Consider the following 26,988-nt stretch of genomic DNA (forward strand, 5'->3'; position numbering starts at 1 on the left):
CGGCGAGCGCTCGCTCTCTCTCGACAAAAAACCCTCCATTTTCCGGGGGTAAATACGAGGGGAAGCTGTGAAATTAATGGTCGTCCACTGTTCTCGAAAAGCCACACTTTAGCGGCGGCACTAAATGTCAGCTCTCTTTAGAGTCAGAACGCCGCTCGCCATGGCTTTCAACTTGGGGAAAGGGAAAATCAACATGGCTCTCGCTCCCTTCCCTCACTCCTCGCCGGTGGACAGGCTGAAGTGGGCCCGATGGTCCTGAATTAGGGGCCCAGCAAGGAGTTTGAGTGACAGTGGAAAAAGCAGTTTGCCACATTTATTTAAGCTACAATGACTGTAGCACGCAGGCTCTATCTAGCGATAACTCCCTGCAATTTTGGTTTCGATCGGCCCCATCTGCGCCCATCACGCCGGCTGTCAGACTAGCATGAAAACGACGTTATCCTGTGCACATTTCTGCCACTAATGGCTCCAAATAATTGCACTGGATGACGGTAGTCCTCTTCTTTTTTTTTCATGAGTTTGTATGTGTGTGTGTGTGTGTGTGTGTGTGTGTGTGTGTGTGTGTGTGTGTGTGTGTGTCAAGCCCAGGCCCGGCGACAATCCGGCCCAGTGCTTGAGCATGCATAGTGAACATGTCTTAATGTCTCTTTCTATCACTCTCCTAAAAAAATCTCCTGCTGCTGTTAGCGTCAATTTTTTTTTATCACACGTCAGTCATTCTTAAAACATAATCTTGTGCTCATGATGTTTCCGAGAAGTGGCTAACGTGGGAAACATGTTTCTGCTCCTCATCAGCTGGAAGGCAGCTCTCCCGGGAAGCTGTGAATAAATATTTTGACTTTCCCTTGTGTAAAATTGCGTGTGCGTGTTGATGTATGCGCAGTCTTTGCCCTCGCCCTTCCATCCCTGACGCTGTAATTCTGCCTGAGCACCTCTCACATGTTTCACAGACGTGTCCTGATATGTGGTTGTGTGTGTGTGTGTGTGTGTGTGTGTGTGTGTGTGTGTTTGTGTGAGAGACAGGTTTTTTGCACAGTGAATCAAGCTGTTTATGCATTGCTCCCTGATTCTGGTGACTGAGGCCTTTCACTAATGTTTATGCTCACAGTCCAGATGTTTGAGGAGTTACTGATGTAACACACACACACACACACACACACATATAGGGATGAAGGAGTTTGGATGTTTGTGACCATGAGGGAATGAAAAAAAAAAAGGCACATAGAGGAGGGTTGAGAGACCCAGATGTAGCCTCAAGTAGAAGAACTATCAAGGTGGTCTCTGGTCCCCGGGGCCGTAAACTGTCCTCCACTCAATAGACCAGCTGGGAGGCAGAGCTTCTCAACACCAACCACACAAAGCCTCATTGAAACCGATCACTTAACCAACAGTCATTCAAAAGAATCAGAAGAATCCCTGTTGTGTCTCACCTTCTTACTCCTCCCCCTTCTCCCCGCAGGTCCAGAATGCTCCCGGAACTTCACCTCCAACAGCGGTGTAATAAAGTCACCGGGTTTCCCAGAGAAATACCCCAACAACCTGGACTGCACGTTCATGATCTTCGCCCCCAAGATGTCCGAGATCACCTTGGAGTTCGAGAGCTTCGAGCTGGAGCCCGACCCGACGCCCCCCACCGGTGTGTTCTGCCGCTACGACAGACTGGAGATCTGGGATGGCTTCCCTGGAGGTGAGCAAGCGCTGCTGGTTACGGCCGTAGTGCCATTGTGCGCTTTTTATTTGTCAAACTACCAGAAAACAGCAATGCTGTGAAAAAATAATAGCTGAAATCCCACTGCTAAGAAATCCTGTAGAAGCAAAAGAAAAAAAGATGAATAGATACTTCTTTTCTCACTGTTTTTTTTTTTTTTGAATGAACAGCTTTACACAACATGACGGCATTATTCGGGCCAGTGGGCTAACTGCTTTAACCAGACTTGGCAGGGGTCCAAGAGTCTGTCGGCATGAGCGTAACGCTTAGTCATCGCTCAACGCCATACACTTTCTGGTTACGAGAGCCTCCCGTCCTTCCTTTTTCTCTCACGGGCTGCATTCTCTGACGCATAGAAAACTGACTCTGAAAAGAGATTTCCTTCAGAGGCTTCTTTTAGTTTCCCACAGGAGAGAATTTAAACTGAACCAGCTTGGTCCTGATGGGAGCAAAAGGCCCGCAGCTCTCGCGCTGATTCGGACACACGATAAAACTTTGCCAAAAAATAGCATTCTCTAATCTGCAGGTGAGAGACAGGGTGAGAAGGGGAGCGCCGTGTTCAAAGCGATGCCTCCACGGCCCCCGAGATGAGGCTTTGAACTCAACGAGCGAAATCACCTCTTGAAGTTTTGCAGTTTTTCTCCCGGCCATTCAAACGTGGGGCGCGGACGAGATGAAAGCTTTTTCTCACCCATCAGCGGCTGAAAATTGAAAGAACATCAGTATTCTCTGCCGCGGCGTTGCGAGTGATAAGGTTGAAGTGTAAATCACCACGCCTTTTCAAGTGCGTTTACTTGACGTTCAATATTCTCTGAGCTCGCATCTCCGTAGAGTTGACCTTTTGATTCCAAGAAGTATTTCCATAATTCATTTTCAGGTTCTCTCCTAGAGGTGGTTTAATTTTCAAGATTTGTGTTGATTAAGGAAACCCGCAAAAGCTTGGAGAGCTGAGAATATGTCACATTATTATCACCTTTTAATACATATTTTTTTGTTACAAAAAAGTAACTCGGGAATCTGGGAGAAAAAAAAAGTTTCCCGTGCTACTTCCGACTTTTTAAAATTCAGAGATTTCTCAGTATGCATGACACAAAAGGAGCAGAATAAGACACACCAGAATCTCTTTTGTCCAACAGCGAGCCTATTCACTGGAAACTGCCACTTCGGACTGACGTGGCATCACACCCTTCAAGTGTTGTTGTCTGTGACAGACAGCCTTGTATAAAAGAAAATAAGTCATGCGAAGGAAAAAGTGTGTCAGCTTTCGCCAGGTGGCTCCTGTGGTGCCTGCTGGATCGATAGTGCATTAGCACGGAGGCATGCTGGCCATCGGGGCGTGCAGGGGTGGGAGATGTCCGGGCAAATACGGGCCCGCTTGGAAGAACTGGAGTATTCGCGCCTCGCCGGACGAGTGCTGCGTAGGAACGGCCCCCACTCCTTCGTCCCTCTTCCCATGAGGAAAGGAGAGCCAGGCAGGACGCAGACTTCATAGCGAGGCTCTTTAAAATTTCATAGCGCTGGGGAGTCATGCAGATAATCCGGGAGATGGCATTTTTATGTTCGGCCAGGGCCTTAGCGGGTTTAAAAGCACACATAGAATCTCACGCAAGCACCTGGGTTAGTAAGATTAATCGGAGCCATCACACCCCCCCTCCGCCCCGCGAGTCCCCGTGGCCCGGCCTTTGCCTTTCATGTATAAGAGCTGGGCTGAAAGTGGCATATTTTGGATGACAGGAGGCCACAGGGAGGCAGGCCTGTCACTCGCCGCTGATCACAGCATTACTAATCACAGATAAGCTGCAGGTCCCCACACACTCACACATGTGCATGGATCACAGCGCACATCAGAGACGCAGGGCAAGGTCACTGTGCTCCCTTGCTCCGATCCCCCCACCCACCCACCCCATGTTACCCAACCCCATGTTACCCAACCCCATGTTTCTCTCCATGCCGCTCTATCTCCCCCTAACGTCCCTCCACCTCCCGTTCCCTGTCCCTCCCGCTTCCTCGTTCCGCTCAGACTGCTCCGTGGAACATGTCCCTCTTTTGCTTTTGTTGCTTTCTCTCTCTCTCTCTCTCTCTCTCTCTCTCTCTCTCTCTCTCTCTCTCTCTCTCTCTCTCTCTCTCTTTTAATGTCCCCCCCCTCCCCCATTGTCTCTAACCAGTCTCCTACACTAAACTCACTCGGGCGCGGCTGTGTCTGCCTCAAGTCCACACCAAAAAAAAAAACGCCGAAAGAATTTACGGCCATTCTAAAAGACAGAGACCGTGACCTGCCCACACCACAGGTCCCTCTCCTGCTCTGCTCTGCTCTTTTTGTGTCCGACAGGCCGAGCAGGAATGTCTTTTCTCAAGCATCTTTATGGTGTTCGGGTAAAAAAAAAAACTCACTGACACACTAGTTTTCACACCTCCGTGGTCAGTAGTTAAACCCTTGTGTGACATGGCTGTGGCACACAAACAAATATTGAGTTAACCCAAGTCTAACCTGACTAACAGTGTTTGTGCTTCTTTCCGCTTTCTCTCTCCAGTTGGTCCATACATCGGGAGGTACTGTGGGCAGAACACGCCAGGCAGGATCATCTCCTACACGGGCATCCTGGCACTGACAATCAACACCGACAGCGCCATCGCTAAGGAAGGCTTTTCGGCCAACTTCACCGTGATCGAAAGGACCGTTCCGGAGGGTGAGCTGGCATGAAAAACACTGAATATCAGACAGATGGGGATGTAAAAAAAAATCTGTATATTGAGATAGTAATCAAGATGAAACCACAATCCACATTTGTTCAGTGGAAGATAATCTGGATTTGATGAGCCTGAATTGAAACTGGGTAGTTGAAGGCAATAAAGTGACCCCCCTGGGGAATATTACTAAAGAATAAGTAGCAGATGTTGTCTGCAACTGAAGCCACAAATGCTCCCATTATGACAAATTCCCACACGTTTAACAGAGCTGAAGAGTTATTAAATAAACACCTACTGCTTTTTCATTTGGGTCTGCCTCCCGTGGTTTACAAGACCCACACGTTTACACACTGTGAGCTCAGACGGGCTCCAAAAGGCAGCTTCCCCACCAGCAACCACCCCGGACGCACAGCCCCTACGGCTTTTAGATGCGGCGCCGTCATCACGGGGCTCGACCCCCTGACCCCATTCTGCAAAACGCTCCGGCTAAACATTTCATTAAGGAAGACGAGCGCTGGTAGGAGTCATAAATCTGTCCATGTTCTAGACCACCCCAAGCGAACACAGTCAGTCTTTGAATAGCGATGGAGATGGATGACGTTCAAGAAACCTACTAATCGTCTCCAAAAAGGTCTTGGCCTGAGGAAAAGACAGGCGCTGAGCACACACACACACACACACACACACACACACACACACACACACAAACAGCCCCGCCTCACAGCAATGAGCGATGACTACTGATGTCATTTCTCCTCGGTTTCCTTTCCGAGTTACTTGACTCGCTTTAATCACACATCTAAGATCAGATTACATAAAATCAGCTTTTCACATTCCCCATTAAGAGGCATGGCTAATTATCTGACCCCTGATCAGTAAATACCTTCATTTGCATGAGTTGCTCGGTCTTACGTCACCGAGCGAGACCCAACCCAGATAGGAGAAAAATCTCCAAACTGGAAGCTTGCGCTCTTCCAGTCTTGTACCGCTTGAATCATTCATAATCCCCTTATGCATAATACACGGTGGATTTTCTCGCCTCCGCATGGCAAAGGGAAGGGTACCACTCGAGCTGAAAGCCACTGATGCGAGGTGATAAGGTGATGAAAGGAGGCCTTGTCTCTCATCCCCTCCACCCCAATCACCCTACCTACCCCAACCCCCCCCCCCTGTCTTTTCAGCTATCAGCCCCGTTTCGGTCGGTAACCCACATGATCAGATACCGTCCTTAGCGGCAAACAAGCGCCCCTTTGTGTCTCCGCTGATCATGATCCAGTTATCTACGTGATGTGGGCCAAAAAAATAGTGCAAAAGTTTGACGAGAACGGGTTCAAAGAGAGCCGTCGACGTCGAGGCCCGAGACGTGCGAGACTGTGTTCTGCCTCTGAGACTGAGACTCGGGCGCAGTCGCGAGCGCGTGCACGTCCGTACGTATGCGGCCCTGGGTCGACACCGCGAAGCCCAGAAGCACACGCTGACCCAGTGACTGAGGTGTTTTAGCAGTGTGGCAGATGGGGAGACCATCTGTGTTAGCTCGTAGGCGGCAGCCACATAGCAGGTCCACACTGCTCCCCGTCCTGTGCCCTCTGAGTGAGTGTGTGTGTGTGTGTGTGTGTGTGTGTATGTGTGTTCGTGCACACACAGGCACATGACTGCATTTTTGGGCAAAGGGCCGTGGGCTCATGGCAGCGGGAGCCTCGCAAACCGCAGGGTTTGAAATACTGTCGAAGTGCTTTGTGATCAACTTCACCATCAGGCGAAAAAAAGGAGTAAATAAACAATAAGAAGAGTAACGGTCCACAGGAATGTTTGAAAGTGTGCCCTTACACACCTCTGTGTCGTTGTGGCGGCATTATACGACTCCTGCTCAGATCAAAAGGTCGTATCGTTCGTTGCAAACGTTGCGGCGGCTCCGTCCTCGGCGGGGTCAGCATGTCTGACCTCCAGGGGTTTAGGGAGGCCGACCCCAAGCTGACCCGGGTAAGTCTTTAGCCCCGGAGTCCGGGATGCCTCAAAACGGCTGCCCCATGTCAACACAAACAAGGGAAGCCACCTCCTACCAAGGCTGGTTTGTCCATTGAGTGTGATATATTGCTCCATAATACAGCAACTAAACACACCTAAACTCCCTCAAGAGACCAAGTTGGGGAAAAAATAGTCACTGTGTGCAAAAATTGTGTTTCCCACAATGAGGTGAGGGAAACAGATCCAGTCAGTGGAAGAAACAACTGGAGGGAAAGTCACTTTAACGCCTAATACTGGCGTAATCTTAGCCCACACTGAATGTTTTATGAGGACATTTTTATGCCTTAATGCGAAACACTTCTATCCAGCCCTCCATTAGAAACTAAAGAGGGAGAAACAGGGAGGATTTACTGAGGCGTCACTGATGCGCTGTTCTTTTCCGGCCAGCAGCGCTGAGTGCCTGTCGTGTGGTGTCCTCCTCCCCAGAGACGAGCCCTGATTCCGGGGGACACTGAAAGCAGGCGCCGGGTACATTCTGGTGCCCTCGGTGCTCAGGATTCGACTAACGCATCTCTTTCATTCCCCTCAGACTTTGACTGCAGCGACCCTCTGGGAATGGAGTCGGGAGAGATAACATCGGACCAAATCATGGCCTCGTCCCAGTACAACCCCAGCTGGTCCCCAGAGCGCTCCAGACTCAACTACTATGAAAATGCATGGACGCCGGCAGAGGACTCCAACAAAGAGTGGATACAGGTACCACGTCTTTTTTTTTTTCTCATGTCACAAAGAGGTGATTTTCAAGAGGGTTGTTTGATTCAAATATCACAGAGCAATGACATTAAAAGGTGGTTTCAGTTACGGAGGAGAGGTAGAGAATAACTGAAGAAAGTAAAACATGGCAGCGTCGAACAATTCCGGCCCACGGTATGTTTTCGGCGGTGAGTCACAGTCTGAGGGTGTATTAGAAGTGACTGCTGCCTGCTTGAACACAGCAGGAGTGTTCTGTGTTTGTCCCTCAGTGTCTGGAGGTGCGGTGTCTCTGTAGAGCTTTGACGAGAGCGAACAATTTCGATGATGAATGCCAGACGTCCTGATGGACCTCAGGGCGGTCGAGTTCACGCCTCGCAAAAAATTGCCCTTATCCTCTCTCTCTCTGTCTATCTATCTGTGTATTTTCTCTCTCTCTGTCTTCCTGTCCTACCTGATAACTTCCCCTATTCTTTGATAACAGCGGCCGCCTCTGGGGATGCTGGGATTTAGTCCAGGCATCGTGCCCAGCCTCACACACACACACACACACACACACACACACACACACACACACACACACACACACCAGAACAGGGCCCTGTCATATTTTTCTGTCTGTCGGCTTATCTGCACAAAGCGATCATCAGCCACCGGGGGAACTTTATGTGGAAAGATTAAGGATTTAGTTCTTCCATCCCCAGATGGGGATAAGTCACATATCCCAAGTCCACTCACAGCACACACACCCCCCCCCCGTGACACAGCCGCACTACCTGGATGCATTTGCCGCACGTTTGATTTATTAACCGAAAGCCTTCAGGTCTTGTAAATGCCCAGACTGTTTTTCTTTTTCTGCTGTTTTTCTACAGTCTTTGCCTCATCGCTGAAAAAGTTCGGGCCCCTATATATTCCTCGGGGGACGCATAATAGAGCTGACCCGAAGCCAAATATTTGCTCAAGGAGGGCCATACGCAAGCTTTTCCTTTATTGCTGCTATGAAAATATTTTCCTGAAGGCCCCCGTTGGTCCTTCGGACTAATTGAATCAGTGTTGGAGCATTTCTGTGTGTGTGTGTGTGTGTGTGTGTGTGTGTGTGCAGGTTTGGAGTGCATTCTCCCGTGCACGTGTGTCCATATGTGTGCGTTCCTTGCTTTGTGGGTGAGCAGGAGGGTCTGGCCGGGTCCATATTGTCCCGCAGAGGAAGCCGGCATGCGTCTGAGTGGATCAGGAAGAAGCATGGCCTCCCTCACCACTTCCTCAAGCAGTTGGACAGTCTGTTGTATTAAAGCATTTTTCTCTCTGAAAGGAAAGGCCATTGTTCACAGTCAGATATGTGTATTAAGGGCGGCGGCATCGGCTTGCAGGCCTCTCTTGGTCTTGCCTTTTTGTCAGCGGAAATCACAAGTGATCACAATGATTTGTTGCCACTCTAGCCTTCCCTCTGCTGTAGTATTGATCATATTGAGGATTTGATTTGGCAGTCAAATCTGGATTTTGCTCTAATGGGCGCGCTGATTTCCCCGATACTAATCACATCAAAACACGGAGTGGGGCTCCTCTAATTTCAGAGCCAAGTCTGTGGTTGCCACCTGATTTATGCTTTCGAGGGAGTGCGATGCACTTGTGCCGAGCACTCCGAGCGGAGGCCCAATTATCACAAGTGGTATTAAAAGAGTAGGATTCTTCATTCCTCTTTCATTAGGCCTGTCCATGGTGCCGCAACAAGCTCAGGCTCCCCTCGCGGCACGTACGAATCATCTCGGTGCGCCGTCAGATGCATAGTAATCAATTCATTATTTATTTCATTATCATTCCCTGACTGCAATTTGAGGCCGACCGTTTTTATTATTCATGACGGGCGGCCGTTTGATTCCTGGGCTTCTTTTTTTTTTTTCCTTGGCTCTGCTTTTCTTCTTTTTTTTTTCTGAACATAATCCAGATTTGTCATCCATTTTAATGCCGCCTCATTCTAATGCACTGAGAGGAGGAGGGCAAGATGCTCTGCTCTGGGTAATTAGATCGGTGTGGTGTGGTTCAGCATCGAGTGCCAGGTTAGCCAGGCCATTAATCAGCCCTTTGGTGTACACAGAGATGGACAGATGTCCTTTTGAGGGGGTTTGCAGTTTGAGGAGGGAGCAAAGAAAGAGGCAATAATCCTTCATTTCATTTTTTTTGCCTTGTTCCTTTCACATCGTCTCTCTCCTTCTTTTTTTTTCCCTCATTCCTCTTGAAAATGCCCGTCCACAGATCAAGGTAGAGATTTCTGCATATTATCTGCCCGTGTGAGTCATGGCCGTCTTTGAAGATTAGGAGGATGAACAGCAGGGGCCTCCGCAGCAGGTTGTAGCAAAAAAAACGAAATGAGGGATGCGCACACCCCCACTCTATCCAGCTTACAGGCTGATCCTTGCTTTACGAACTCTCCTCCAAGAAAACCTGAATGACACATAACACTGCGTCTGCACAACACATCGGTCTCTGAGAGGAAGCTAGATGTTTTTTTGCGGCCCGTAAACTGACAGGTTTACCTCCCAGGGGAGCGTGACAGCGGGGTGAAGCTGCAAAGAAGCTGACGTAGTGTGGAATGACTTTGTCAAATATGTCCGAGCAATGAACTGATGGTCACCGAGAGTCACCACAGCACCTGAATGAAGCGATAAAACCCAAGACTGGATCTCTGTCGGGCAGCTGCCATTGATCGCGTATACACACACAACATGAATAATTTACACTGGACTGGAGAGAACCCAACTGTCAATACCTGAAAGCCTCTTTATTGAGCATCTCATAATGGCAATATGCACTAGGTTATCTCATGAGCTGACTTTGCTCTCTATATCTATAATTTAACTAACAGCGGCTCCTGCCATTATCCTCTTGCCAGGATGCATAATGCCTTAATTATCTCACTGGTATTTATCATTCTTTATATGATTATGATAACCTTAATTGTTTAATCAGAAGAGGAGATAGGGAGTCCCTTATACCTTTGTCATTTGAGAAATGCTTTTAATCTCGCTCGTCTGACAGCTGACAGCACTAACCATGAGAAGCATATCAGTGTTTGTTTGCACAATATGCTCCTTTATCCTCTGCATGTGATACTAATCTCAACAGTCAACCATTTACAGAGCAACTAGTCACGGGTTTACATGGGAAGGGAAGAGGGGCTGTGTGAATCCATGAGGCAAACAGCACTTAGCAAAGATAACAGGTTCTGCCGCCTGGCCAACCAAACCACCACTAATCGCTCATTTACTCGACGAAGACGCCGCTCCGGCATTCGTCCTCTCCGCTGCCCCCCCCCCCCCCCCCCCCCGAGTGCAGAGCCTAACATCAGATGCTAAACCTGCGCTCTCTGCCATATCCTGCAGTTATGAATGTGCTCTCAATTACCCCAGGTCAATGAGTTGCAGAAATGGCGCCCTTCATCGCCATTGTCTCTCTCTTCACGTCCGCCCCCGTCCCCCCGTCCCCCCGTCCCAGGGCTCACCGCCATGCCGAGTGATGAGCAATTAGAATACGGAGCGGCAATTAACAGCGGCTTCTCAGTTGATGAAGTCCAGCGAGGGCGGAGGAGCCGAGGCTGGCATGTGGCCGCCGGTGAGATCACCATCGGATGGAAACAATGGACGCTCTCTGTGCCTCGCCGCTCCCGGGCCTCGGCTCTCAATTGGAAAATCAATGAGAGGATAGAAACCCACGCTCGAGTGGAGTAGCCCAAAAAAGTGGGAGCGGAAATCGAAACATGAAGGATGGCATGATGTAATGAAACGAGACAATGCCGCATAAGTACCCCAAGACAAAAACTGCCGTAATCAGTGTGATTTTCAGCTTCTGCACCGAAGACAAAAATGAAAAAAAAAAGAAAGCCTCAGAGGTCTAGAGTCATCCGCCATCCGCAGCTGTGTATCCTGGGAAAGGATCGTCAGGCAGCTTCCAGACATGACATACCATCAGGTCACCCTCTCTTCCTTCCTGATCACTGTTTCATAGTTTCATAATCATGACTCAGAGCGTTAGTCATGTGCGTGTTGCAAGGACAGGAATGACCCAGGAGTCTTAAAGGTGATTCAGAAGGAAGGAATAAAAGCTCACTGATAAATGCTTCCTCTCACAGCGGGGCCGTTAATTCAGCTTAATCATAAAACGGCACATATCTGAGCACACTTCACGCACAACAAACCACACAACCTGTTATTCTATTACGACTGTCACCCGAACCTATACATACCTCTTTGTCAGGGGAAAAACACAGACGATCGGCGCATCGGAAGACGTGCATAATTTAATGCCACCAAGGAGGTGTCGGGGGTTGCTAAAAATAGACTGTCAGGTGAAACGCCGTGATAAATGGAAGGTCGTGAGCGGAGCTCATAGGTCCCGCAGCATTTGAGTAATACAATTTTCATGGAAGGGGAATTAATTACACTTTCAGGTAATGGAGCTATTCCGAAAAGCTTCCGCTACCAAAGCCCTGTAGGTGAAATTAGGGAACAGATTGCTGAAATACTGTGTCTGGGGCTGGAAAGCATCTCTTCAGCTGCACCGCTGAAGTAGATGTGTGTTTGTGTCCGTTCACAAAAGTGTCATCTTTCTCTTATTACCATACAAAAGACATTCAAATCAGAGATTGTATGCGGAAAATAAAAAATAAAAAAAAAACAGGTGACTATAGAGACTGTGCATGTATTTGATGGCCCGAAATGCTTCCGGGCTGTCTCTCTCCTAAATCTACCATCCTTTAAGATCCACAAAGCATTTGCAGAGGTTGTTGGGGGGAGGGGGCTCCGTCTCTGTGTACCAGCTGCTCTCAGACACAGGAACACAGAGGAGCGCTCCCTCCTACCTCACCCTCGGCATCTTTCTTGTTGTTGTCTTTTGTTGAGGGAAAACGAACAAACTTGTTCCCCAGAGGCCTCAGTTATTCCCCCCCCCCCCCACACACACACACACACACACACACACACACACACACACACACACAGATTGGAAGCTAGAAATGGATTTAAAAGAAAGTATTCGGTAAACTTCTCCCAGCATACGGATTGCTGGCGTGCAACTTCTAGGCAACTCAATTATGGGCCAATCAAGCGGCGAGAGATAAAGCTTTTGAGCCTTCGCTGTTTCTTGAATGCCCCCCCCCCCCCCCCCCCCCAGCCTTGTAAACCACATATGTCCTCACTGCACCCACACAACAATGACTATCCTCAACCACGTATCATATGGCCTTGCTGCACATCTGAGTCAGTCAGCACAGGGACAAGACAGTGAAGCAACGGAGAGGCCTAATGATCATGCCCACAGCTGCCACTGCTGATGAGGGATAATTGGGAAATGATCTCTTGAAACTTGTACGAACACACACAAATACATAAATACACTGCCTGTCTGTCACTCCCCGACATTCATTCCCACACACACACACACACACACACACACGCCTCAATCAAACGCCTGATGCGTATTTCAGTACAGTCGATCTAATTGCATGCACACCAGGCTTTAACTGATGTTACAAGCCCGAGCACGACTAATTCTTTTTCTGCCTCTCTGGTTTCATTAGTCTGCGAGATGACTTGCATCACACTGGCTGTTGTGTGGCAAGGGGCTTTGAGTCATCTGTTTGCCTCACAACAAGAAGGGAGAGAACACCCAAAACACACATAGTCAAACATAGTTTGCCGGAGCAAGGAAAAAAACCTCCCGGGAGACAAAGATGCGTAGAAGTCCTGCCCACACACCAGCCTGCCTTTTGCTTTATGGAAAGATTCTGAGAAGTCTGGGTGATTTCTTATCCCAGCCTGGCATGTTTATGGCTCAGTGTGTGTGTATGTGTGTGTGTTTGTGTGTCTCCAGATATGAGTTACTGTGCACCAGCTTGCCCAGAATGCATGGTGTCATTTGTCTATAGGTGGGCTTCAGTCCAAACACGCACTCTCAAAGGAGAAATAACAATATGGTGAATCAGTACCAGACGTGGGCTCCATTCTGTTAGATCAGCAAAGGCTCAACACGCAGCACATCCCTGTAGATGCTAGATTAGGAGTCATAATTCACACCTTTCTGCGCGGTGATTACATCACCCATTAAGCATGATTCTGCCTTTCAGGGCTCGATGACAAATAGTTTATCATCTGGGAGTGATATGCCGACCCGAGATCCACTGTGCACTGCTTGCGATTTCTAAATGTTGGTTTATGTATATAGGTCAGCAAGTGCTGTCCGTGGCTCTGGGCTAAAAGGAGTCCCACTAGCAATCATTATCAGGGCCTGTTTGTTTTCACTGCGGTCTCTGTGGTCTGAGACAGACTGTGCTTTAGATCCAAATGTACTGGCAGCCAGTCTGCTCTCCCTGACCCGTGTAACCCCCTGGTCTGTCTCAGCCTCATTCCTCCGCTTCTAACAAGCAGACATTAATAAATCATGCTTTGCTCATTACCCAGGCCCTGTTATCAGCCCACGTCTGTGAAATTGATCTAATCTGTGCACTTCTTCACTGGAGACCCCATGCTTCTGTCCTTCACGTCTTCCAAGGCATCACTGTCAGCGTCTCTTTTTTTCTTTCCCGACCTTCTCCTCTTCACTCTTCTCTCTCTCTTCTGTTTAGCTTTCCTCTTTCCATTCCTCCCAATCGCTTTCATCGTTTTTTTTCCCCTTCGTCACATCCCATCACAGAAGGGTGACCCGGGTTCCCAAAATTCCGAGCAGTTGTTCCAAATCTCAAAGTGTTCGACCAAACCTGAGTTTTAATTAGATATCGCCGCTGCCGCGTGACCACGACCACCGCCAACCACCCATCCCTAATATGCAACCCATTCTCATCTGGTCACCGCAACGTCCCAGCTTTTGGACTCAAGTCGCATATATTCAGCATCATTCAATTTGTGACCCCAAAGCTATTGAACTGCAAATGATGAAAGTACGTTTCCATCCCCTTAAAACTGGCCAATTCACACAAACATGAATTCCCAACAACAATAAAATGTCCAGCTTGCCCAGAATGCTGATTAAAGTCGTACATCATACGTTTTACCCTCTTCATATTCCAGAGTCTGAGCACCCATGAGTGTTCCCAATTAGCCCCGCCACTCATTTCATTCCCAGGGGCTCTTCCTCTCCATTACACTTAATGAGGTCTTTTTTTGAAGAGAAACATTCCAAGGCCAAGTCCTCCTATTAGACTTTTTTTGGGTTGTTTTTTTTTAAGTAGACCTTTTCAGTAAGCCATTTTTCCATTGGTCCGGATTGGAAATGATTCAGGCTGGCCATTTGAACACAGATGTTAAAGACCTGCCTAGGCTAATATACGCCGACACAGGCCACTCTGCCATCCTGCTGCGCTTTCCTCATCCAGCGCTGCCAGATATGGCCTTTTACCCGGCAGAGAGAAATTTAGCTCCTGCGTTATTAAATGGGAACCGTCTGAAGCTGAAGGGATTTGATTTTGTCTCTATTTGTGGACCCAAACGAAATCTGGGACTTACTGTATAAGCCCCTTGAGCGAGTAGACAGGAACAAAAGTATTCCATCTCTGTATGTGACTTGTCTTTTTTGTTCGTCTCCATCCATCCGAATCTTTTGAGTAGCCAAGAGAGAGAGAGAGAGAGAGAGGGAGGGAGAGTAGCATGGTGGAACTTCATTTATTGCTCCCATCTGTTTATGTCTTTTAACTTCTGGAAGTGAATTTTGAGGAGCGCGAATGTCCCAGCGCTGTGGCTCGCAGATGTTCCTTTCCTGCTCTTTGCTCCGAGTCATTAAGTGTGGCGCATTGCTGCATATGAGGCTGGCAGACGAGGCTTTGACTGTGTGGTTTTAGCATGCTGGAGCTCTGCGGAGATTGTTGGTGGCAGATCACCCTGGCTTTGATTTTGTAAAATATGTGCACACTTCTGTGTCTGCCTGCTCACTCTCACATGAAGGACTTACATACCTCGGCACTCTACTCGAGACCCGCCAACCCATCTCACGAAACCCCGTTCCGCCGACGCCTCGTCCCCCTACCTCGCTGCCCCGTGTTTGCGCCGTCTGCACGCAACGCCATTACTCCTCATTAACGTCAGCTCAGCCTGTCAGAGACGGTGTTAACGCTTGTTCAACTCAAGCTCGCTGCTCTATACGCAGAGGAGTTAGCAGTGCTTTTAAAGCCTTTCAGTTTCTCACTATACGCTCATTCTTTTCCTCCGTTATGGATGAAGGGATGGTACGGTGGGGGTAAGTAGCCTCCGCAGAGGTCAGAGGGGGACGATTTGTTATCTCTGGTGGCTGAAAGATTCCTTGTGTGTCTCAGAGCTAACAGAAGCTGACCTCACAACCGGCCCGTAGTGAAGTTAGGCAGCGTTTACATCATCAAAAGCCAGTTTGAAGGCTATTCTTACCACAGAAACAGAAACCAGGTTGACATATAGAGGACTGTGTGTGCATGTGTTTTCCCTTTCCTGGCAGTGATGGTTCGTGGTTGTGAACAGACATGATGGTTGGCAGACAGACAAAGGTCTGATGCAAACCAGCATTATCTCTGAATTCATTACACACACACACACACACACACACACACACAGGCACATAAATATATATATGCGAATACAGGACAGACATACAACCAGACACTCGCTCACGGGCCTCGCTGACCCCACCGCCTCCGGCTTCCTCCTTGTGAAAATGTAATAGTCCTCCAGTAATGTACCCCACTTCATGATTACTTCATAAAGCCCTGCATATTTTAAAGGCACAATATTTGATATTCAATCTGTATCTCTCTTTCCTCCTGGCCAATTTTGATAATGTGATTGCAGACCTCGCTCTATTCAACATTCACTTCTATCCAATAAGCTCTTGTCTCCCATCTCAGGAAATTAAGTTGTCATCCTGTGTCTCTTTCATTAATGTGACTATCATTTCATTGCTGTTTATTAAATTCCCAGGTAGCAGACTATGGCCAGAGGTGATTCTAATAGCGGGGTTATATTTTTAACTCTCTGAGCTTGTCAGTGTGTCGTTAATACAGACCAAGCATTGAAAGGCTTTTCTACAAAAATGATTCACACATTTATTTCAACAGGCACTGTATTTCAGCTGGGTCTGCTCCAGTTAATCAGCATTCTCCTAAACACTGGAAGGGAAAATCTTGCTCGCATGGAATGTTTTATGCAGCGCTGTCTCACATGGCTTTTCTCTCTTTCACCCCTCCACAGGTGGACCTTGGGTTCTTGCGGTTCGTCTCGGCCATCGGCACCCAGGGCGCCGTTTCCCAGGAGACCCGGAAGATCTACTTCGTCAAGTCCTACAAAGTGGACGTCAGCTCCAATGGAGAGGACTGGATCACTTTGAAGGAAGGCTCCAAACAAAAGGTAGGAGACTCAATTCATCAACTCGTTTGTCATTAAAAACGTTGCTAGCCTGCAGAGGTCTAATGGCGTCCTCTTTAGGCTCTAGATTATGAGTGGAAGAAAGTGAAATACTGAAAAGCCCATAGCTCTACATGAGACTCTTAGAGCAGACTAGATAATGAAAATAGTTTATTTTTACTCCTGCCTGACCAACGATTGTGTCATGAAAGCCACCGCTGCACATGTACTGCACTTGAAAGATCTCGTCTTGGTAAAGTAGCCATCTGACTTGAATTGTGGTCCTTTCCAAGTTGCCTTTGAGCTCGACAAAAGGGGGAGTACCCAGCTATATGTACTTGAGTCTCTGTCTCCCAACGTGTAATTATACACTTCCCTCCGCATGGTAATATACCCACTGTGTGTACAAATCAATGTTGTTTTTTTTCCGAGCACAGACCACGGTGCTAATGCAGCTCTGCAGTAGCCATAGGGAGGATTACGTAAGGAACGTAGCCTCCGTTTTATGTCAGGCGCCCGACAACTTGTCGTAAATGAAGCATGGGGATGACAAAAGACTTGACAAACAAGAGTTTAAGTTGACAGGGAGGGAAGGCAGAGGAGAGGCTGTCATGTTTGAGCAGCTGCCGGAGGAGTGTCCGGAAGAGAGGGAAAAGACGCTTGACCGGAGCGCGACAGGCTGTAACCATCGATCTCTGATTGGACCAGGTTTTGTCCATCTGGAGGCAAACACCCCGACCACTGTGGGTGTCCGGAGGGTCAGAGAGGCGTGTATGTGTGCGTGTGTGTGTGTGTGTGTGAGTGTGACATGTAAATACCACAAGGAATTTTTGAGTGAAAGAGAGCAAGGCCGCAACAAAAAAAAGTTGTCAACAGCAACAGAGTATCCAAACAAGCGTGTTTGTGCTGCTGTGTACACAAACCTCTGGGCCCGGTTATTTCATGGTCTCTCCAAAGTATACAGTCCCTTTTAAAGTGGCGGCTCAAAGGTGCCGCGAACAGGCCCGACCTGTGTCTTTCCAGACTCAAAAGTGCTTTTGTGCGGAGGGGCACCATTTGCTACATGCTGAGCCTGCAGTTTGGAGTCTTAGCGCAGCTCTGGAAAAAGCCACTTTACAGTTGGCGAGCGCAGAGGAGACTCTGCGTGACATTTTAAGAGAGTGGATGACTTTGCCGCGGCCCCTTAGTGACGCGGTTGACGGCTGTTGCTCCTCGGGGGCTTGGTTGAAGAGGGACTGCACTGACTAATGGATCAGACCAGGTGTTGTTTTAGTTCATCCCAAATTAGCTGAACTAGCTACCTTTCTATCTGCCTGTTCATCCAGCTCCTCTCTGCTGCACTCCCCTCTGCCCCACAGCTACTCCGTCGGGGGGGTCAGGAGGTCATATGGTCACCGGTGTGATTCAATTACCCAGAATCAACTGTGACGGACTGTGGGGAGTTGTTTTGCCGGGTGGCCGGCCTCTTCGTATGGCCGCTGGTAAACTGTCAACAAACCCCAGGGGAGAACAGTGGCATCTCTGACCTTTAAACAAGACACTGCAGTAAAACCTCTACTAAATCTGGTACCAGAGGACAAGGAATAAGGGCATCTTGAGCCAATCTGGAGTTGTCAGTGTTACACATACTGCCTCAGGTTTCACAGTCACAGGCCACGGCCTGGTTGTGCGGCTTCATCTGGCACAAAACGAGGTGCTAGTTGTGACAGATTACTCACATAATGTGTCTTTTTAAATGTGTGATTTAGATTTCCACGTGTCGACATCTTGTCTCAGTACTCACTCAGCTACAGCTGTTGTTACTTATTTTCAGATTATTCTAGCTGCATCTCAACCTCATCAAAACGAGAATCTTCCACTCGCCTCCACTCTCTTGTTTCTCGATTCAATGCAGCCAAGGTCTCAGACAAGCTTCCATCCGGCATCTCAAATCGACGTGTCAATAATTTACTTTCCTTTTGCTTCTATTGCAGGTTTTCCAAGGCAACACCAACCCAACAGACGTTGCCAAGACGATGCTGCCCAAACCCACGCTGACACGCTTCGTCCGGATCCGTCCCGTTACCTGGGAAACAGGCATCGCGCTGCGCTTCGAGGTGTACGGATGTAAGATATCAGGTTGGTACTGCCGAGATCCCTGCTGATCTGCATACAAGCACACGTCTCAGCTCAATCTTGGCTCACAGCTGCCACCAAAAACGCTACATTATACTGCTTATATTCTAAACAGATACAGTTTCAAATGCAACAATCAGATGATGCCACTTCGGGCGTCAGCGCATGCCCCGCTATCAGCTCCCTACTTGTTGCAACATACTGGGTATTTCCCACTCTGGCCCCGGTTGCACAAACGTCTTACTTCTGCGAGGTGTGAGATGAAGCTCTGCTTCTGCGAGCGTCCTGCTCTGAGGCTAAAGCTAGCTACTGCATTATAGAGGAGTGGCACGTGAAGGAAGATTACCTATTTATGTTACCCCGTGTTTAGATGTACTTCATTCAATATAAATGGAGGCTCCATCTGGAGGGCAGAGAGAGCTGGAGCTGGGCGGGATCTACACGGTCCCACCCCTCCTGCTGAGCTGGTCACAGCCTCCTCTTTAGCCACAGTCTGTCTTTTGCTTACAGAGCTTTGATTTTGGCAAAGCTCCTCTCATCTTTGCCATTTTGTCGATGCTATTTTAACGAGCGGTGTGCGCGTGCGTGTGTGTGTGTGTGTGTGTGTGCGCGTGTTTGTGCGTGGCTCGCTTTCATATGGTTTTAACCCATCCGTCTGCATCTCTATGGGTTTTTGAATGTTAATTAGTGATCGCCTGTGTGTTTTGTTTGTCTGTACTTGGATAGGGAGTATATGTTACAAGGACAGCCATTTGTTGTCAGTGCTGTTAGTTCAGCATTAAGCCTTGGATTACAGTTACGGCATCGGATTATTTGTAGCCAGCCAAATGTGCTCATATGTGTTCTCTGTGTTCTCTGTGTGTGTGTGTGTGTGTGTGTGTGTGTGTGTGTGTGTGTGTGTGTGTGTGTGTGTGTGTGTGTGTTATGCAGTTATGCATCACATATGTGTGGCTCTTCATGTAATAGCAGAGGGCACTGCGGATACAGCAGGGTTACAGCTGGGGCGTGTGTTTCGGGCGCGCGACCAGACCGCTGCACAAAGCCCAAACACATCACAGGGCCGAAGTTCACCACAGGGCCTCAGTAAGGACGTCAGCACCCCTGGGTGCTGTGAAGTCACTGCCAGCTTCACTGCATGCTAGCAGCACAATCGGAGAGAGAAAGGGAGGGAGAGAGAGAGAGAGAGAGAGAGAGAATATTGAGAGGCTCTCGAGGGCTGCATAAACCCGGTGACTCACACTGCTCTACCTCGAAATATAATACCAGAACTTTACTGAAAAACTTTTGTTGAAAAAATGGGAACTTTTGTTCTTTTTTCCCCCAAAAAAGTATACACAGTGCACCAAAATGTGAGCTGCATAAAACTATCCACAAAGTAAGTGCCCAACTTCCACTTACGATGTCAAGACCATATGTCGGGCATCAGGTTAGAGGAGGAGCTGTACCCCGAATGTTGCAAGATGTTTTTCCATAGATCGTCATGGTCGTGTGCCCCCGCTGACACTAACAGCTACTCATTAATAAAAAGATCCACCGCCCTGTTGTTTGTAAATACGCCATGGTGTATAAATATCTCTGATGAACCACTGATGCTCCACCCAAAACCCTAAATGTGGCACACACCGCCATGTATCACCATCTACACGCTCGCAGTCCACACACACACACACACACAAGTTTGTCCCTCTGGGTGTGTCATTGCGTGCAAGCCATCATCTATGAAGCTTCAATGATCACAGCTGAAGTCGATTAAGAGCTCCAGATGACCCCGGGAAGTCTGAACTCCGATCAGAAACACACACGTATACCTTTCACTCACTTCAAAGACTCTGCTCTACCGGAGGCTGTGATCACTCTCAAACAGATCCTGGCCAAACACGAAAGCAAGAAGGTAGAAAAACCCACGAAAAACGGTTAAGAGGCTTCCGCACTGCCAGCGTTTGTTCCTTGAGCTGCGATTCTCTAGACTGCAGGACCAGAGATCGTTTTAGATAAGCAGAGAGAGAGAGAGAGAGAGAGAGAGAGAGAGAGAGAGAGAGAGAGAGAGAGAGAGAGAGAGAGAGAGAGTCTGAATGAGGCCTTGTTCTCCCAAGTCTTCGCTCGTTTTTTTTTTCCCAGATGCAGCCACGCTATTGAGACCTGCAGCGGTACGGTGCGCACTTTGTCTCATACCGACACAGAAAATGTAATAATGTCCAGATTTATCCCTCCGTGGGAGCCAGATAGTAAATATGTTATTGCTTACCACAGGTCCCTGACTCAGTGTCTTAAGATTATGTGTAAGGAAGAGACAGAAAGGAAGATTGACCCCGAATACAAGCTGCTAAGTGTCAGAACTCAAGAGGTAATTTCATTGTGGAGAAAATGTTGTGAGCTCCAGTGTATTCTCCTTGGCTATTTACACCCACAGGACACAATAAATATGAAGTTCTACAGATTGCTAGTAATACTAACTGAATATGAAGAAATAATAAATGTATCTTAGAAATGACACTGTCTCCCTAACTCCGAAGTAGTCTGGAAGTACAACAGAGTAATGAATCCTTGAAAACGCCACGTCAAACTTCAATGCAAAAGTTTTTTAAGATTTAAAAATAGTCCATTCGGGTATTTTTATGTGGACCACCAGCAATAAGAGGCTGGGTTAAACACAAACATTGACACTGGTGACCAAAAAATAGTACTCAATATAATATAATGTCATATATAAATGTTGATCAGGTTGTTAAGTTGGATCCGTCCTGGTTCACAGTGCCAGTAGAATTATTGTCAGTCATGAGCAATCGATAACATTTCATTAGATAGGACACCAACAACAGCTTAGAAAGCACTGTGCTGGATATCTGTGCAGGAGTACGAAGGGGAGAACATGTGGAAAGTTAAGAAATTCAGGTTTAAACATGCAAATGCTTCCGAGCCGCAGCTACAGGTTGTTATCCTGTTCGGCTTTTGATATTGAGGGATGGCATCGATGAGGGAGAGAAATAAGAAAACAGCTGTCTCCCTTTTTGAAACGAATGGGAAACGCATCCAAAGAAGCTCGAAAAAAAAACACCCACAGAGAGTGAGGCTAAGGTAAGATCAGAGAAGTAGAATAAAGGAGGAGAAGAAAGTCTGAAAATGTGGACAGGAAACAACGAGGTGTTAAAAGACACAGTCCTACAGATGTTGACAGCTGTGGAGCAGAAGGTGCAGCAGCAGATAAAACACAAAGGGAATGTGTTTTTGTGTGTTGGTATATGTGAGTCTACAGAGGGAGGAGGGGGTGGATAAGGGAGATGAAAAGAAATAGCACTCCCAGAACGTGCAGGACGTGGAAGCACCAACCGAGAGGAGGGTTTTAATTGGCTGCCTGGAGACAACCGCTTCAGGCAAATGAATTAGTATGCATGAGACAGACAGACAGAGAGAAAGAGAGAGAGAATGGAGGCAGAGATCACAGCAACATCACAAAGAGTTTGGGGAATTGTCCTACTCGTTTTGACTTTCACCATCCTTGTTGCACCAAAATGAACCTCAAACTCACCAACTGGACTAGTGGCGTGGTAAATGATGTTGGACATCAAGGACATCAGGATATAGATGAAGTCTTTTGTTGTCCCTGTAGGTTTTCATTGGTTTGAATCAAAATGCTAAACATCTTTTTTGTCTTGCAGAGTACCCATGCTCGGGCATGCTGGGCATGGTCTCAGGTTTGATCACTGACAACCAGATCACCGCATCCTCCCATACGGACCGGAGCTGGGTACCGGAGAACGCCCGCCTGCTGACCAGCAGGACGGGTTGGACCCTGCTGCCCCAGCCCCAGCCCTTCACCAGCGAATGGCTGCAGGTGGATCTTGGTGAGGACAAGCTGGTGAAAGGGTTGATAATCCAGGGAGGGAAGCACCGTGAGAACAAGGTCTTCATGAAGAAGTTCCGCCTCGGCTACAGCAACAATGGCTCCGACTGGAGGATGGTGTTGGACACCAGTGGGAACAAGCCAAAGGTGAGAGTAGTGTCCGGTGTATTTGTTCGATTTTTCTTACAAATTTGAAGCATAACCCTAACCAAAGAACCCTTAATGCTTTCTTTATCTTGAGGCAAGAGTTATTTCAAGGAAAAGGGGTTGGAATTGGTTTGATTTAATACACAAACCAAAAGATAGGTTTTACCTTCAGCAATAGGGAAAATTATTTGAAGACGTGCTACTCAAAAAAGTCCCTCAGACACATCAGAGCATCAATTCTGATTATGACGCATTTAGTCAATTGTCACCAGAGCGTTGCGCATGGCAGTTGTGAGTCATTTAGGAGTCGTTGCGAGTCAATTTCAGCAGTGCTTTGAATCACATTAGGATAAGCATCTTGAGTCTCTCGGAGCCTTCTCCCGCTTCTTTCCTCCTGCTTTATATTCTGCACGGCACCCACCGTTCAACCCCTTTCAATGGATAGTGAAACCTCTCCAGAGGGGAAGGAGGGGTGAGGGGAGCCAAGGGAAAACGAGGGAGGAAAGGCGAGGACGAGGGAGAAGGGAAAGAACGCGCAACAGAGAGAAGTGACCCAAGATTTATCTGCCGGTGTCATTGCACGCGCGGGAGACACACGCCAACACTTTCCTCAATGCATACACAGGCTTACACACATAGAATGTGTGTGTGTGTGTGTGTGTGTGTGTATATATATATATATATATATATGAGCACGTACATACACAACCACGCACACCTCCAGGAGCTGGAACAGCCAGTCCCCAATTACAAGCGTCCCTGACAGGGCATAAATCTGATCCAGATGGGCTGATGGTTGATTTATGAAGGGAGTAAGGAGGATCCATACCCCCCCCCCCCCCCCCCCCCCTCCCCTGTCCTAGTTAGCCGCCTCTCTCCCCTCGCCTGAGAGGTTCCCAGCATCTAAGGTGTACCAGGCTCCTTCACGTGATCACACCCATTAATCCACTTCCATCATTCCTCCTTTGCCTCCTTTGCTTGCTACTCTTGCATCCCAAATCCTCCTCTGTTCCCTTATGTATTCCTTTGCTCGAGGAGGATCTGAAGGAGCCGAAAGTTGCTTTTGACAGCGCTGTTTGTCGTGCTGTCGAAGCTGTGCTTTTGGTGTCAGCAAGATGAGAGAGATCTGGTCATCTTCTGTTCTTTCTTCTTACTTTTGTACCCGGCACATGCCACCCGTCCGGCCCACTTCTGGTTTTCGGAAGGCAGGGATGAGTCTGCCTCAGGGTATTTGCGGGAGGAGCTGTATGAGTCAAACGCCTGGCAGAGACATTATCAGCAAAAAAAAAAAAAATTTCACTCACTCTTTCCTTCTGTCTTTGTCCCCCTTCCCCACCACATTTTGTCTCCCTTTCCCTGCCAGATATTTGAAGGGAATAGCAACTACGACACTCCTGAGCTGAGGACGGTGGAGCCCCTGCTGACCCGCTTCATCAGAATTTACCCAGAGAGGGCCACTCCTGCTGGCATGGGCCTGCGACTTGAGCTCCTGGGCTGTGAGATTGAAGGTAAACTGGAACTTCTATTAATATCCATTGCATTTTGTGCACTCTGTCTAAGGTATCACTTGAGATTTGGTGCAAAATATGGCAATACAAAAGGCTTTGTTATGTCTACCTATGGTGGTGACATTTCTACCCGGTGAGGCCGACCTCTCTACCGGCAGTAATGTCGCTTTCACCAACGGTGGCAAAATGACTACCCATTGTGAAACATCATTGCCCATGGTGATGGCATTTCCAGCTGTGGCGACGCTTTTAACCATGGCAATGAAATGTTCACTCCTGGCGTTGATGGTTTTTTTCTGGACAGAACATTTATTTACTACCCACAATGCTATCCTTACTGGGCACACCTTGACCCCCCCCCCAGACTGCTTTTATATGTGTTAACATCTGAAATGTCTGGACGCATTTAAAGATGAGCTATCTATCATCTTAGCCGATGACATGGCTGCAAGTAGCTTGCGCTTCGTGTCTTCGCCACGGTCGGGGATATTTAAAGATGTGGGTGCTTCCTGTGTTGATCCCACAGCTGTCCAGCTCCTGCTCTTCTTTATCCCTACAAGTGACAGTTGTCTCGTCTCCCGGTTACATCAAAGCTGCCCCCATAGCTAGCCACTTCTAGAGGGGAACAAATGAAAGCCCACCTGGCCCAGTCGGATTATTGCAGCCTGACCCCCATCGCACTCTTCCCAACCCCTTGCATGTCTTTCTTCTTTCAAAGGACCGCACACACACACTTTGCTATCTTTAAAATTACCCTTATTTTGTTTTTCCCCCAGCTCTTTATCCGTCTCTCTCAAAGCTGACGTAGCACACAAACAGCTCAGCGATATAAGAGCGTGTAGCGCGCTAGCCCTAAGTGGATTTACATATTGGATTTCAGGGAGGCCCATTCCGTTGTAAGCCTCATGGACTCCCACCGGGAGCTTTAGTCAGATGATAATGCTTGTTTTCAGTGTTAATGCCAAATACACACACACACACACACACACACACAGAGCAAATGACCGCAATCACTCTGCCAAATATGTGGTTACCGGCGTGAATACACAATCAGGCACACACGCACAGGTGCTCGTACTGGTGTGTACAAGGGTGTGTGTGTGTGTGTGTGCGAAGCAGGCCATAGCAGGAGGGCCAAATCCTCATTTCTGTGAGAGGCTCCCCTGACGCAGCGCTGACCCCATCCCTGACCCTCCCCACCCTGAATCTGACAGGGTCTGATCTACCTCATATTTCATCTAGCACAGGGAGGGAGAGCGAGCGCATTGGCTCACACGCACACAGATACAGTACACATCCATTTTTCAGGCAGTTTTCCCCTATGCCTCTCTCTCTCTCTCTCTCTCTCTCTCTCTCTCTCTCTCTCTCTCTCTCTCTCTCTCTCTCTCTCTCTCTCTCTCTCCACCTCTCCTCTCCTCTCGATCATTACTCTGTCAGTGTAAACACATACAAATGCACGCACACCGCAGGACAGTTGTGCAGCAGCAGAGCGTGGAGTGGATCTAGGGCCATACCCACATCCAAGCGTGGCGGGGCTATAATGATAGGCCGCTATGGCAGCCAGGGGCCCTTCCTATAGCCAATCCCAAGCCCCGTTTCTAGATCTTTAAGGTTTCAGCTGCCCAAGCCCGAAGCAACCGTGCTTTAGCTTCAACTCTATTTATACACCCACACCTCCACAGCACGATAAAGGGAGGGATGCTAATAGCTCGGGCCTAGATTGAAGCCCAGTGGGTAACTGTGGGCAGAGCATGCTGAGCTTCTGAATACATATTTCAGTGTTTCTTTCCTTTTTTTTGATATTTGCTATTTAAACTATGAAGCAGGCTGAAAACCCACTTTTTCAGACTACATCTCCACCTCATGCTGACGCTGCTTGCGTCTCATTTTTTTCAGTGTTTGATTGTCTAAGAGGTATTCACTTCCATTTTACGGCTATTGTCCCTAAGTCACTTTGGACAAAAGTGCCAAATGAATTTGATGTGAATTCAAACCCTGCAGCATTTTTACCACAGAAATTACAGACAGTGATCAGACCAAACAACAGACATGTAACGTTCTGCATTAGCTACAGGTCCCCATCTCCGCACCTTCTCTGAACAATAACGAAAAACATAGAAATGAAAGTGAAGCAACTTGAAATCTAATCTATGTCTGCTGTCTCCATTCTCCTCCGTCTTCACAGCTCCTACACTCCCGCCTACCACGCTCGTCCCGAGCACTACTCCGTCGGACGAGTGTGACGACGACCAGGCGAGCTGCCACAGCGGCACAGGTGATGACTACGACGTGACAGGTGCTAACATCGCCCTCATGAGACTGCAACCAAACCCCCACATCCCCACACCTCTTACCCTTCCGTCTGCTCACACTCAATCTGCTCCACTTTCCTAGCTTCACCGCTCTCTGTTTATGGGTAGATTTGATACCGCGGCTAATCTGCCTCCTACTGTGCACACTCGCAGGCACGCATCCCGGTGCGTGCCGGCGTACACGCCGCTCTAATTATCTGCACCTGTAGCTCCCACCTCCCCTTTTACCCCCGTCTCCGCAAAGTCCCATTAGACGATTGTCACACTTGCTCCAGAGATCGCCAAATGTGCACACCTGCTTCTAAACCAACCGGCAGCCAGCTCTCTCTCTCTCTCTCTCTCTCTCTCTCTCTCCTTTCATCTCTTACCCGCCTTGTCCGCCTGCACCCTCTTTTCCACGCACTCCTCTCGGCCTCATTTCCCACTAACCCAGTAACTCTCTGAGCCTGCACTGCTGCCAACACTCCCCATTAACCAGCAGTCTCCAATGATGAGCATGGCACCGTTTCAGTCACGTGTTTTGGAAGTATTACATTAAGTGCGTCACGGTAGATATACCGAGACGGGGCCCTTATGAGACTGGAGGGAAAGACAAGGCATGTGT

The 26,988-nt window shown here is 48.2% G+C and overlaps 1 protein-coding gene across 2 annotated transcripts in view; it reads left to right on the plus strand.

The window, feature by feature from the left end:
• The window catches only part of nrp1a (neuropilin 1a), a 59,224-nt gene that overhangs the window by 26,178 nt on the left and 6,058 nt on the right, over positions 1-26,988 (plus strand). Inside the window, exons 5-12 of one of the 2 annotated variants that reach the window (XM_068709655.1) lie at positions 1,460-1,687; positions 4,240-4,395; positions 6,951-7,117; positions 16,309-16,464; positions 18,435-18,579; positions 22,233-22,564; positions 23,928-24,072; positions 26,258-26,368. In XM_068709655.1, coding sequence (XP_068565756.1) covers positions 1,460-1,687; positions 4,240-4,395; positions 6,951-7,117; positions 16,309-16,464; positions 18,435-18,579; positions 22,233-22,564; positions 23,928-24,072; positions 26,258-26,368 — 1,440 coding nt within the window. The remainder of the gene's footprint in view (positions 1-1,459; positions 1,688-4,239; positions 4,396-6,950; positions 7,118-16,308; positions 16,465-18,434; positions 18,580-22,232; positions 22,565-23,927; positions 24,073-26,257; positions 26,369-26,988) is intronic. The other variant, XM_068709657.1, reaches the window with a different exon arrangement.

The sequence above is a fragment of the Cebidichthys violaceus genome, unplaced genomic scaffold (genome assembly GCF_023349555.1).
Source record: "Cebidichthys violaceus isolate CVI_PGR_0920_01 unplaced genomic scaffold, fCebVio1.0.p SCAF_15, whole genome shotgun sequence".
In the NCBI taxonomy this organism is placed as follows: domain Eukaryota; kingdom Metazoa; phylum Chordata; class Actinopteri; order Perciformes; family Stichaeidae; genus Cebidichthys; species Cebidichthys violaceus.